This window comes from Salvia hispanica, chromosome 5 (genome assembly GCF_029641045.1).
Source record: "Salvia hispanica isolate PSC_SH4W2 chromosome 5, Shi_PSC_v1, whole genome shotgun sequence".
Taxonomy (NCBI): Eukaryota; Viridiplantae; Streptophyta; class Magnoliopsida; order Lamiales; family Lamiaceae; genus Salvia; species Salvia hispanica.
This window is the reverse complement of record NC_142696.1, coordinates 47,948,823-47,961,958: the sequence shown is the minus strand read 5'-3', so window position 1 is coordinate 47,961,958 and position 13,136 is coordinate 47,948,823. Positions and strand designations below refer to the sequence as shown.

Sequence of the window (13,136 nt, the reverse complement as noted above, 5' to 3'; positions counted from 1 at the left end):
TTGGGATCGATTCCAATAATTAAAATAATTCGCACTCGTCTGCTGCTGACCGAAATTCTGACGACGAATTTCTGACGTCTCACTTTTTTCAATTTCATTTCTTTAATAATTTCCAACAAATTATTTATACCCCTCTTTCCTGACATCATTATCTTCACCAACTCCTCTCTCTCCAAATTATACAGATAGCTCTTCTACCTTCTGTCTGAATACCAAAATTCCATAGAAAAAAAAAAGAGATTTTTCTCCCCAAATATCACTAAAAATAAGCCAAAAATGGGGAAGCCACGCCGAATTCAATCAAATTCAAATTCAGACACAGCTCCAAAAATTGAGAGGAAAATCATTGAGAAAAATAGAAGAACTAAAATGAAGAATCTCTACAACCAACTCGTTTCTCTCCTCCCACACCAACCCTCTCCGGTAATCTCCTTCTCTCTCTCTAGTATTTCATCTTAATTTATTAACTAATTTTAATTGTTAACTAATTTGATTAGGGTTAGAAAAAAGGTTGAAAAATGAGAAAAAAAAAAGGGGGGTGAATTTAGTTTTTGTTTACTTGAACTCAACATGGAAAAATGAAATTAATAAAATTATGTGTGTGTGTGTGTGTGTTTAAGTAACTATAGGCAGGTACAAATGGAGTGAAGAAGGGCTTAAACCCTTACCAAGCTTATTTTTTCAATTTTTATTTTATTTTATAGAGTATTCGAATTTATCTCGTTATTCGAAAACCCTATAGTGAATTACCTAAAAAATATATTCTCGAATAGATTTTAGAAAACGAAGCCCTTATCAATTTTTTTCTGCATTCGCCTCTGTGCAGGTGGATGGGGTGCCATTACCGGATCAAATAGACGAAACAGTGGAGCATATCAAGGGCATGACGACGAAGCTGGAGAAACTGAAGCAAAAAAGGGACCTCTTATTAGAGAAAAAGAAGCAAGTAATCAAGAATTCATGTGTAACAAATATCAAAAATAAAGCAACAAATAATGCAAGTTCATCTTCATCACCTCTAGTTGAAGTTCAAGATATGGGGCCAAATCTTGATGTCATCTTAGCAAATGATCTTCAAAACTACACTAGTTTCCGCGATATTGTACGATTGGTTCATCAACACGGAGTTGAGATTGCTAGTGCAAGCTTTGCAAGGGATGGCAACTCATCCATCCAAGTTCTACATGATAAGGTAATTAGTTTTGCTAAAATCAATATTTTCTTGCTTTTGTGATTTTATTTTTGTTATATTTCATGTTTGATTGTTTTTTTATAGGTTGGGAATCCAAAGCCTGGATTTGATGGTGCAACGATTACTAGAAAGATGAAGGAGTTGGCATATAATAAAGGGGCTTCTTCAATGAGTGAAGTGGTTGAATCAGATACTAATTTATGGGATTATGAAATTGATTCCAAGATTAATTGGGGCTTTGAAATCCCTGAGGTTTTGTTACCTGGTTTGCAGGAGTTCATGATCACAATGAAAAAATGTTCATAATTATGTATCGAGAGTGTGTTTATGTACTTTTTGTAGTAAACCTATCTTGCAATAAAGATTGTTATATTCATCAGTTGCAAATAACATTTAGTTGTATGGAAATGGCATTCCCTTGATGGGTGAAGCAAGAGGAGCTGCCGTGGAATGGCATTCCCTTGATGGAAATCTACGGCGTGTTCGAGCCGTGGGAGGTTTTCTTCGACATGGAGTCGCGTTGGCACTCGAGGTTGGAGGAGAAGGGCGCCATCAAGTACACCATCTACGCCTTCACATTTCTCCCGAGGGTTTCAAACTCGAAAAAGATCTGGCGGGACATGTGCTTCGCATCAATTGGCGGAAACAAACGAGGTTTTTATATTTTTATTATTTTTTATAGAGTTCTCAAATTTTATATAAATTCTTATACAAATATATTCTTATACAATTGGCGGCGTAGTCGATCCGATTCTGCTGCAGTCATTGGCAGAAACAAACGAGGTGCTTTTTTTAAATTAATATTTCATAGAGTTTTCAAATTTTATTCAATTATATAAATTTTTACACAAATATTTTTTTGTGCGTCCGCCCAAATGAAGAAGATCAAGGTGTTATGAAGAGGCAGGAGAAGTTGTGCAATGACATCGGCAATGAGGAATCTCCCTACACCGTGGGGCCAGAGCATGGTCTCATGGACGAGGAGGAGGAGGATGAGGATGAGGAACCTGTTAGAGACCATTGCCAAGATGGCTCAGTCACTGCCAGCAATGCAACAGTGTCAAGCCTTGAGGAGCATTGTGTGAATGCTATGTCCAGCGCACGAGAGAAAGTTGTCGATGGCTCCACACGAGCTGAGCTCGTGACTGTACCCAAGATCACAGCTAAGGTAGAGGACCACTCTTGTACTTGGAGAGACGTGGTGATCGAAGGGATAAAGAAGAAGGATGCTTTGCAGAGTTAGTTTTATTTAGTGTTATCATTATGGTTTGTCTTGTACTTAACCTAGATTAGTTAAAGGTTCTAGATTGTTCCAACAATGGATATATGTATGAGCTCTTCGAGCATTTTGATTATGAAATGAAAAACAACAAATTTACACTCAAGCTATTTTTGGTATTCTCTGCATTCACTTTCTTCTTCATGGATCCTACCGGATGTTTACATGGTATCAGAGCAGGATCCTTTTGATCCTGTATCTCCTACCCCTATAGTCTATTTTTCTTGTTTCTTTTCCAAAAATGGCCGAAGCTAATGAAGCAATACCAGTGGCAACACTGCCACCTCTATTCTCTCAGTTACCTCCTATTTCAGTCAAACTAAGTGATGGAAATTTTCTTACGTGGCAACAACAAGTTGATGTTGTTGTTTATGGGTATGGTCTTGAAGGGTTTCTCACTGGAGAAACAGATCCACCTGAGCAGATGATTGCAGATCAGAATGGAGATATTATGGTGCAAAATCCGGCCTTTGTGTCATGGCAAAGGCAGGACAGGAGAGTAGCAGGATGGCTCTTGTCTTCTTTGTCTGAGAATTCCCTAACCATGGTGGTGGGACTCAGATCTGCTAGGGACATTTGGAAGGCCCTAGAAACAAACTTTGCAAGCCGCTCTACAGCCAAAGTGATGCAATACAGACAGCAAATGCAGAACCTGAAGAAAGATGGGCTCACTATGATAGAATATTTGGGTAAGATGATGACTTATTTTGATCTACTTGGATCTGTTGGCTGTAGAATTTCAGAAGGAGAGCAGGTGTTGCATATCATGGGAGGTCTTGGTCAAGACTATGATCCTGCAGTATGTGCAGTAACTTCAAGATCAGATCCTTGGAATGTTGCAGATGTCAGTACATTTTTATTAAGTTTTGAGTCTAGGATGGAATCAACTAGAACTCATTCTACCAGCTCAGATGGATCACAACCAACTCTAAATCTAGTTCAGCAACAACAGTCTATGCAAAAGAGAGATCAACAAAATTTCAACAACAACAAGTTTGAGCAAGGCAGTGGAAGAGGTTTTGGAGGAAGAAATCAGAGAGGAGGTAGAGGTGGAAGAGGCTATGGCAGAGGAGGTAACAAGATTATTTGTCAGTTGTGTGAGAAGCCTGGTCACTCTGAAGCAAAATGCTGGCATAAGCTTGAGCAAAATTACACTCCACCTCAACTCTAGTTCAGGAAATGCCCCTCAACAACAACAACAATGATTCTTCAATCCCTCGGCTCACTTGGTTCAGTCTGTGCCAAGATCTCCATCAAGTTCTTTCTCCAATGGAGCTCCATCAAAATTCAGTTATGGCTCCAATGCCTCTTTAAGTTGGTATCCAGATTCAGGAGCAACACACCACGTGTCAAATGATCTCAGCAATCTCAACATCTGACTACACAGGAGGTAAGAATTTATTGCTTGGCAATGGGACTGCTGTTAATATTGCAAATATTGGAGAAAGTGCTTTTAAATCTCACTCAGCTAGCTTTTCTAGAATTCTTCATCTTAAGAATCTCCAGCATGTTCCTAACATTACCAAAAATCTTCTAAGTGTTTCCAAGTTTTCTCAAGATAATTATGTGTTCTTTGAGTTTTCATCCTAGTTTCTGTTTTATTAAGGATCTGAACACCAAGGAAATTGTGCTCAAAGGAACCCTTGATAGAGGCCTATATCATTTTCTAGTGGATCACACCCCAATCAAGAGAGGCACTGTCTCCATTTCTGCTTCCAGTCGAGAGAGTCCAGCTGTTCATTCCCTGAGCTTGGCCAACTCAAAATCCAGCAGTAGTTCCAGTTCTGTTCCTAGCCTAGATTTGTCTTTATGGCACAATAGATTAGGACATCCTATTCTTGATGTAGTTAGACTTGCTCTTAACAGTTGTAATGTTCCTTATGCTGCAATGAAAGACTCATTTCTTTGTCATCCTTGCTGTGTTTCCAAAGCTCATAAATTACAATATACTCTGTTCACTTCTCAATATAATTCTCCCCTTGAGCTTATTCATAGTGATCTTTGGGGACCATCTCCAGTAAAGTCTAGAAATGAATATTTATATTATGTTTCATTTGTTGACAATTTTTCTAGATTCACCTGGATATATTTGCTCAAAACCAAAAGTGATGTAACTTCAGTTTTCAAACAGTTCAAAGTAATGAGTGAGAACCTCTTAGGGACTAAAATTAAAATGTTGCAATCTGATTGGGGAGGTGAATATCAAGGTTTGGTTCCTTTCCTTAAAAAATGAGATCATCCATAGAGTCTCTTGTCCTTATACCCCACAGCAAAATGGCCTAGCAGAGATAAAATACGGACATATAGTTGAAACAGGTTTGGCCTTGTTAGCTCAATCTTCACTTCCTCAAAGATTTTGGGATGATGCCTTTCTGCTGTTCATTTGATAAACCTTATGCCTTCTAAGGTAATCAAAAACATTTCTCCTCATGAAAAACTCCTGCTCAAGAAGCCAAACTATTCTGATTTAAGAGCTTTTGGGTGTCTATGTTTTCCCTTCACCAGACCATATAACAAACATAAACTACAATCCAGATCTGTGAAAGAGACTTTCCTAGGATATAGCCACTGTCATAAAGGGTATAACGTGCTTCTTCCTGATGGAAAATTGATCATTATCAGGGATGTCATTTTTGATGAATCAGTGTTTCCTTCCAAGATACTTCTGTTACATCTCCACAGCATAACACATATCATTCTACTTCTGATAATTCGGCATCTTTACTCCCTCTCATTCATACCATTCCTCATACCGTTCCCTCCTCTGATCAGCCTGATAATCTCTCATCTTCAGCCTCAGAATCAAGTTCTGCTCTCACACCATCTCATCATTCACATAGTTCACCATCATCAGCTACTCGATCTCTCCCTGCTGATGATTCAGTTGATTCTCCAGATCCTGATCCACCAGCCAATACTTCCACTCACACCATGACAACAAGGTCAAAATCTGGTATTGTTAAGCCTAAGGTCTTCACTATCACTTTGTCTCCTTATCTTTTACCTAAATCTGCCTTAGAGGCCTTGCTTATTCCCATTTGAAAAGCTGCTATGCTGAGTGAATTTATTGCTCTTTTAAAGAATAAAACTTGGATATTAACAACTCTCCCACCAGGCAAGAACCTCATTAGTTGTACTTGAATTTTCAAAATCAAGTTTCATTTATCTGGTGCCATTGCTAGATATAAGGCACATTTGGTTGCTCAAGGTTTTTCTCAACAACCTGGTTTTGACTTCAATGAAATATTTAGTCCAGTTGTGAAGCCTACTATTATAAGAATTATTCTCAGCCTAGCAGTTTCTCTTGGCTGGACAGTGACTCACCTAGATGTGAACAATGCTTTCTTAAATGGTGAGTTGAAAGAAGATATTTACATGAAGCAGCCTCTGGGTTTTGAGCAAGGTGGACCTCATCTTGTTTGTAAACTAAACAAGGCTATTTATGGCCTAAAACAAGCTTCTAGAACTTGGTTCTTCACTGTCCACTCAGTACTTCTTAACCTTGGCTTTTCTCAGTCTAAGACAGATGCTTCTATGTTCTTTAGACAGCAAGGAAATGATGTTATCTATCTACTTATCTATGTAGATGATATGCTAATCACTGGAAATTCTCAAACTTCAATGCAGAGAGTCATTGCTCAGTTGAATTCCTTCTTTTCTTTAAAAGATCTTGGGGAGATGAGCTTGTTCTTAGGTGTTGAAGTAGTCAAGGCTACTGATGGTGGACTTCATTTCTGTCAGTCTAATTACATCAAAGATCTTCTAAAGAAAGCAAATATGGTAGGTGCCAAACGGTGTCCAACTTCTATGGTTTCAAGCTCAGAGTTAAGTAAACATTCAGGGCAACCAGTGTCTGACCCTAAAATTTATAGAAGCATAGTTGGAGCTCTTCAATATGCTTCCATTACCAGACCAGACATTAATTTTGCCGTGAACAAGGTAAGTCAGTATATGGCAGAGCCATTGGATACACACTGGAAGGCAGTCAAGAGAATATTGAGGTATCTTTCAGGGACTCTAGATTATGGGATTCAAATTCGAAAATCAAATGGAGACATTTCAGCCTTCTCTGACTCAGATTTGGCAGCAGATTTGGATGATAGAAGATCAACTACTGGAGTATGTGTCTACCATGGGAGAAATCTGATCTCTTGGTGTGTTAAGAAGCAAACGGTTGTAGCTAGATCAAGCACAGAAGCAGAGTACAGAAGCTTGGCACAAGCACAGAGGTGACATGGCTCACTTCATTACTTGGTGAACTTAGGTAAAGAAGAAGATCAGTCCTGTGATTTGGGTTGAAAATACGAGTGTTATTGCTTTGGCATCGAATCCTGTACTTCATGCAAGAACTAAACATATTGAATTGGATATGCATTTTGTCCGAGACAAGGTGTTGAATCAGGAAATAGAATTGAGGCATGTTCCTACTGCAGATCAGATCGCAGATATCTTTATTAAGCCCTTGAGTCATCAACCCTTCGTGAACTAAGAGAAAGATTGGGTGTAGTCTCTTTAGCCTCCCTCGGATTAAGGGGGCGTGTTAGAGACCATTGCCAAGATGGCTCAGTCACTGCCAGCAATGCAACAGTGTCAAGCCTTGAGGAGCATTGTGTGAATGCAGTGTCCAGCGCATGAGAGAAAGTTGTCGATGGCTCCACACGAGCTGAGCTCGTGACTGTACCCAAGATCACAGCTAAGGTAGAGGACCACTCTTGTACTTGGAGAGACGTGGTAATCAAAGGGATAAAGAAGAAGAATGTTTTGCAGAGTTAGTTTTATTTAGTGTTATCATTATAGTTTGTCTTGTACTTAACCTAGATTAGTTAAAGGTTCTAGATTGTTCCAACAATGGATATATGTATGAGCTCTTTGAGCATTTTGATTATGAAATGAAAAACAACAGCATTCACTTTCTTCTTCATGGATCCTACCGGATGTTTTCAGAACCTTCCTTTGCAACGAAGCTAGCGCGTCTTCTCCTCGCCATCAACGGCATGAAACCTTCGTAGGAAACAGAGCTAGAGCGTTTCCTCCTTGGCGACGATGAAGGATTTGGAGTCATGACTGGATAAATGATGAATTATTATTATTGATAGCAAGTGAATTATATTTTTTTTAATACTTGTATCATTTGCTAAAAAGTTATAAGTACATATATAAATATTGGTTGGACTCTGCTGTCTCAGTTTAAGGATCCTAATGCATTTGGAATGGTGATTTCGAAATTTTAGTAATTGTTTTATTTCAATACTCATTTCCGTCTATTATAAACAGTCTCAAATTCAGATGCCTCCTTTAGGAGTTTCACTTCTTCCGAATGCGGATTTTAAGAAATGTTAAATATAGTAATGGAAAAATATTACTGAAATATGAGTTTCACATATGTATATATTACTCTCTCCCCTCTCATTAATTTGTACCAATTTCCACTATATTTCTTAAAACTTGGTGGTGTCAATTAATAGGGGAATGGAGGAGAAGTTATAAATAAAATGTGTCCTATTAATATTTATGGTAAAAAGAATCGGGACTGCTGTTCGCAGATAATTGCTGACGAAGGGAGTAGCAAAATCAGATATTTTCTTGGAATGAGAAAGTAAAAACTATCGTTGTATGGTGAAAAACTTTGTTTCATCCATTCACACAAAATGTGTAAATCTTACCCGAAATAATTTTAAGTAATTAATGGAGTATTTATTGATAGGATTGAAACTTAAATATATACTCACAATAATTTTAAGCTAACGGAGTATATATTAATAGGATAGGTGACATTATATTGATCTCATGTGATTTACTACTATATAGCATAATATATTGATCATCCCTTCCATAATAAAAACATAAATTAACTAACAACAACGGAGTTTGAATTGTTGTACATGCATGGGCTTTATACGCAAAAATGGATGGGGCTATCTTGTTATTGGTATTGGACTTAATTTTGCTATTGGGCCTCATTCCTAACTAGCCCAATCACTACATTGAACTTTTATATAGTGGAATGGTTTTGATAAAATTGTATTTTTGTGATTGGAAATATTTTTGGTACTAAAATTACACTATTTTGGTGTCAAACAAGAACCATACATAAATAACTCACAAACTTTGGAAGTGTTATCTAATCATCGTTTACAAATACTACAAAATAGAACCTAACAAAATATGGCAACTTTTATTTATTTATTCTTTAAAAATTGATTAATAGTTTGAGTTGATTATCATGTTCTGATTCGAACCTCTGATCCAGTAGTTGGACATGAATCGTCTTACGAATTAAGTTTCGCTACATTAGTTTATCGTCATATTGCACGTGCATGGCCAATGGCGGACACATGATAAAAATATTGCTGCTAAGTTCGTTCGTTTTCTATTTTTCTATGCATTTTCGACCTTTCTCAGTCTCCATTTTTAGCTGTGTCAACTTAGTAAAGGTGAAAAATAGTTTTCAATAATTTCGACAAATTTAATGAAAAAAAAAACAAAGAAACAAAACAAGAAGCGTGACACAATAGAAATGCCAAGTTTGAATTTGTTTCTCATTTGACTATTTGAGCGAGGACGATTATGCCAAAGTAAGATTCTAAGAAAAAGACAAACCATTTAAACATCATATGCCTACTACCCATACAACACGACAATGTACACTTGCATTTCAATTATTGTACTTATTAGCCAAATCAAGACTCATTTGCTTTTCTAAACAAGATTTGTTTTTATCTTTTCTGATTTTTGTGTTTTTACCCAAATTTTCAATGGAATCACTGCTTTATTTTTGCTACAAGTCAAGATCCCACTTGTACCATTTTCACTTCCTGGGGGCGAGGTGGGGCTGTCTCTAATAGTTAGTCTGCCGAAATTGGAACAGTGTGATTTCTAACGTACAGTAGACTTGTGAGTAGAAACCATGTCATAAAATTGTGTGTTTGCTACAAATGTTGATAATATTGATCAAATACGAGAATTCAGCCCAAAAGATTAATCTACTAAGAGATAAACCTCATTTAGTCTATAATACGGATATATCTCATACTAGTTGTTCTCACACTCGATATGGGAATTGAGTCTGTAACATTCGATCCTCCTTTAAGGGCCATCGTTCTCGTTGGTCACGGCTGATTAGTTGCCAGGCCACCACTTTGAGTTCTTGTTGGTCACAGCGGATTCTTTGCCCGGCCACCACTCCGAGCCGTTTGGCTCTCAGTGAAAGCACAGATTGATAGAGAACTCAGCCCAAAAGACTAGCCTACTAGAAGAGAGAATCCATTTAGTCTACATATCTCACATCGGTTGTTCTCACAACCAATGTGGGAATTGAGTCCGTAACATATGTCCCCAACAATAGTACTTCCTCAGTCCCCAAAGAGTGAATATTTAGGTCGGCACGAGTTTTAATGCATAATTGAAAAAATAAGAGATAGAAAAAAAAATTAAAATATATTCTTAATGGATAATAGATCCACCTCATTTAGTGAGAAATAAGTTTTCATAATTAGAAAATTCATACTTTTTAGGAATGGACTAAAAAAAATTTAGTTCATACTTTTCAAGGACGGAGAGTATATATACATATATCCATCAACAATTCAACAATAAGAAATGACCTTTTAATCTGGGTATTAATCAACAGTATTTGGAAATAATATTGAATTCAGAGTACTTATGACCCTTTAATCTGAATATTAATCTACAATATTTATATGTCGAAATAATAGTGAATTCGGAATATAATTTAAATATTTCTAAAAATTCCGTATTTCAATATTTTTAACATTTTATTACGTTAATTATGGAATTGGACTTTAGTCAATCATTAACCCCATAGAATGAGGTTAATTTTAAAATGACTGTAAATTAGAATGGGATAATCATGGATCAAACAGACGATCCCAATTCCATAATTATGTTTGGCTCGTGTAAAGCACTCACACGGCAAATGAGTATTCCATTTGTTCGACTTTATCTTTCGAGCCAATGCAGCTCAATTTATGCTAAGTATCTTTTGATTTTCTTATAAAGATCACATAAAACAATTTTATTTATTGGCCTTGAATTAGGGCTGTCAATTTTTGACACGACACGATAACACGACACGAACCGGCACGAATTTAATGGGTTTGGGTCAAAGCTTATCGTGTTCGTGTCCTTATCGGGTCGACCCATTAAGGACACGAAAATTTCGTGTCGTGTTCGTGTCGGGTTCGTGTTATCCGTTAACACATAATATTTTAATATTATTATTCTTATTAACACATAATATTTTAATATTATTATTCTTATTATATTCATTTTTCAATACTTATTTTCGTGTCATTAATGGGTTCGTGTCGTGTTGACCCGAAACGGTTCGTGTCGTTAATGGGTTCGTTCGTGTTCGTGTCGTGTTCGTGCCTGAGGGTAGCGGGTCGTATTCGTGTTCGTGTTTGAGGTTTTCTTAACGGGTCGTGTTCGTGTTTATTGTTATCGTGTTCGTGTCGTTATCGTGTCGATAACGACCCGACACGCACGATTTGCCACTCCTACCTTGAATTAATATCTCAATTTTCTATATATAAACTTATGTAGGTCATTCTAAGACCATTCATGTGGCTGAGTAGTGATTTCTATCCATAATTAATAGTTCTATATTTCCATTTTTTATTGTCCAACAAAATTAGTCTCCTTTTGTTTTTGATAAAATTTATATCTCTAATAGTGTGAGTCATATTATGCATTTACAATGCTTTGATTTATCAATTTCGCATGAAAAGTCGTGTCATCTACTACCAAGATTACTGGTAGTGAACAGAGGGAGTAAAAAACTTGATTTTTATCTTTTCAACGTAAACTCCAAAGAGATAAATAAAAATGATAAATTCAATTTCGTAATTTATAATATGAGGATCCTAATAGCATCTACAACGATGCGGCCCCAGTCTTGATCCGGGAGAATGAGACATCGGTGGAATGCTTCTAAGGGGGAGGGGGGTTGCTATGACGGGCGTCATGTGGCATGACATCCCCCCATGCTCCCTTTGCCTCCATGCTCTCTTTACCGTATTATTTTAAAAAGTCAAATGAAATGATTTTATGATTATTGGACTTTTTCTTTTCCATTTTCAGAATCTCCCAACACCCCATATTTCAACATGAAAATACCAAATTCATCTCATAATATTTTCGTATCAATTTCTCTCAATTGTCGCTCTAAATATTTTTTATTCTTGCAATATTTTCGGCGATTAAAACAAATGCCGGTATAGCTCCTTGCTTGCAGCGAGCACTCTAGGTCCTACCCGTTGGCAAGGTGTCTACATTCCCCACATGCCCAACTTAGAGTCGGGCTCAAGATCAAGGCTAAAGCGCACAAATCACACCGATTTTTTAAGGATTTTAATAATGTAATTTTTAAAGAAAATATAATAGAAAATAATGGACTAATTAAAGAAAATATTTTTTTTTACTATATAATTTGTGGCTGATGTACGTTGTGGGCTTGTGGCTGGCGGCTGGCCTAATCACAATTCTCTCTTGTAAATGTGAATAAAAATGCTATTCTACACTTAAAATTATGATCCTTACGTCTTTGTCCAAAACAAAAATCCTTAGTAGGTAGTAGTACTATTAAATTTCAAAGATTTTTGCTCATAATTATTGAAAGTGGTTGATTATATTCATTATGTAATATCGAACTTAACTAAATAAAACGTGGGGATGTATAGGGGAGGAAATGATTATGCTTTATTATATTCTATCGAAATTCGATGGAAAAGTTTAGGGAATATATTAATAATGAAAAGGGCACAATAAAGTAGAACGAATGATCCCCGTTAAAACAAAGTATGGAAAGATGTAGAAACGCCTCCCAACGAATTTCCATGTCACAAGTCTTTTTTAGGTTCATACATGGTGTTTTCTCTTTATCATTAAAATAGTATTAATATTTAATTATTTAGGAGAAACCGAACATTAGGGTAGTGATTGTCATTTTCGTTGTCCGCAAAATTAACTACTACGAAATAATAATAATAATAATAATAATAATAATAATAATAATAATAATAATAATAATAATAATAATAATAATAATAATAATAATAATAATAATAATAGTTATAATAAGAAGAGAACGATTGCTCATGAATTTTCAAATCAAGAATATAAAATCATAATTTTTTACTCCCTCCGTTCCATAGTAATAGAGTCATTTTATCATTTTGGTACGTTTCATAGTAATAGAGTCATTTACCTTTTTAGTAAAAGTCAAAACATTTTTCCACACGTACTTTACTCTCTCTTACTTTTTTTTCTCTTCATCTCTCTACCTTTTTTCATTTTCCACTTTATTCTCTCTTTACTTAACTCACCTAACACAATTTTTCTTAATCTCCGTGCCGAAAAGAAATGTCTCCATTACTATGGAACGGAGGGAGTAATTTTTATAATTGCTATTTGATGGTCAAAATTAAAATAAATGTCACAAAATCATGTCGTTTCAGATGTATCAACATATTTCATTAAATACTTAATGTATAATGACGTTGTTTTATTTGTAAGTAAAACGTAATGTTGTTTTGGTGTTACATCGTACTATTTATTTTATCATACAGTTTTGAGTCTTTTGACTGTTGTGGATACTGAGAAAAATTAAATATAGGAAAAGTAGAAGCAGTTACTAATTAATGA

General features: G+C 36.0%; 3 protein-coding genes across 7 annotated transcripts; all 3 read left to right on the top strand.

The window, feature by feature from the left end:
- Positions 1 to 164: 164 nt before the first annotated feature.
- Positions 165 to 2,577, top strand: LOC125187431 (transcription factor bHLH162-like). The gene is made up of 3 exons (XM_048084024.2): positions 165 to 423; positions 827 to 1,192; positions 1,277 to 2,577. Exons 1-3 carry the CDS (start codon positions 277 to 279, stop codon positions 1,496 to 1,498), a joined length of 735 nt encoding a protein of 244 aa, XP_047939981.1. The 5' UTR covers positions 165 to 276; the 3' UTR covers positions 1,499 to 2,577.
- On the top strand, positions 1,614 to 2,577 carry LOC148926945 (uncharacterized). Of its 5 annotated transcripts, none has more exons than XM_089058401.1 (3): positions 1,614 to 1,846; positions 1,935 to 1,975; positions 2,077 to 2,577. In XM_089058401.1, exons 1-3 carry the CDS (start codon positions 1,614 to 1,616, stop codon positions 2,433 to 2,435), a joined length of 633 nt encoding a protein of 210 aa, XP_088914527.1. In that variant the 3' UTR covers positions 2,436 to 2,577. The 5 variants fall into 5 exon arrangements, with proteins under 5 accessions (XP_088914527.1, XP_088914526.1, XP_088914528.1 ...); XM_089058400.1 differs by having other exon boundaries at positions 2,074 to 2,577; XM_089058402.1 differs by lacking the exon at positions 1,935 to 1,975 and having other exon boundaries at positions 1,657 to 1,846; positions 2,074 to 2,577.
- A 519-nt stretch (positions 2,578 to 3,096) lies between these two features.
- LOC148926944 (uncharacterized) lies at positions 3,097 to 3,642 on the top strand. The gene has a single exon (XM_089059306.1). It carries the CDS (start codon positions 3,097 to 3,099, stop codon positions 3,640 to 3,642), a length of 546 nt encoding a protein of 181 aa, XP_088915432.1.
- Positions 3,643 to 13,136: the final 9,494 nt, after the last annotated feature.

What these genes read in the sequence shown, in the direction of transcription:
- LOC148926945 (XM_089058398.1), top strand. Translation starts at nt 1,657, where the DNA reads ATGGAAATCTACGGCGTGTTCGAGCCGTGGGAGGTTTTCTTCGACATG. An exon ending in CATTGGCAGAAACAAACGAG is followed by an intron (nt 1,976 to 2,073) that starts GTGCTTTTTTTA and finishes GCCCAAATGAAG; the next exon opens with AAGATCAAGGTGTTATGAAG.
- LOC148926944 (XM_089059306.1), top strand. Translation starts at nt 3,097, where the DNA reads ATGCAATACAGACAGCAAATGCAGAACCTGAAGAAAGATGGGCTCACT.
- LOC125187431 (XM_048084024.2), top strand. Translation starts at nt 277, where the DNA reads ATGGGGAAGCCACGCCGAATTCAATCAAATTCAAATTCAGACACAGCT. An exon ending in TCCCACACCAACCCTCTCCG is followed by an intron (nt 424 to 826) that starts GTAATCTCCTTC and finishes GCCTCTGTGCAG; the next exon opens with GTGGATGGGGTGCCATTACC. An exon ending in TCCAAGTTCTACATGATAAG is followed by an intron (nt 1,193 to 1,276) that starts GTAATTAGTTTT and finishes GTTTTTTTATAG; the next exon opens with GTTGGGAATCCAAAGCCTGG.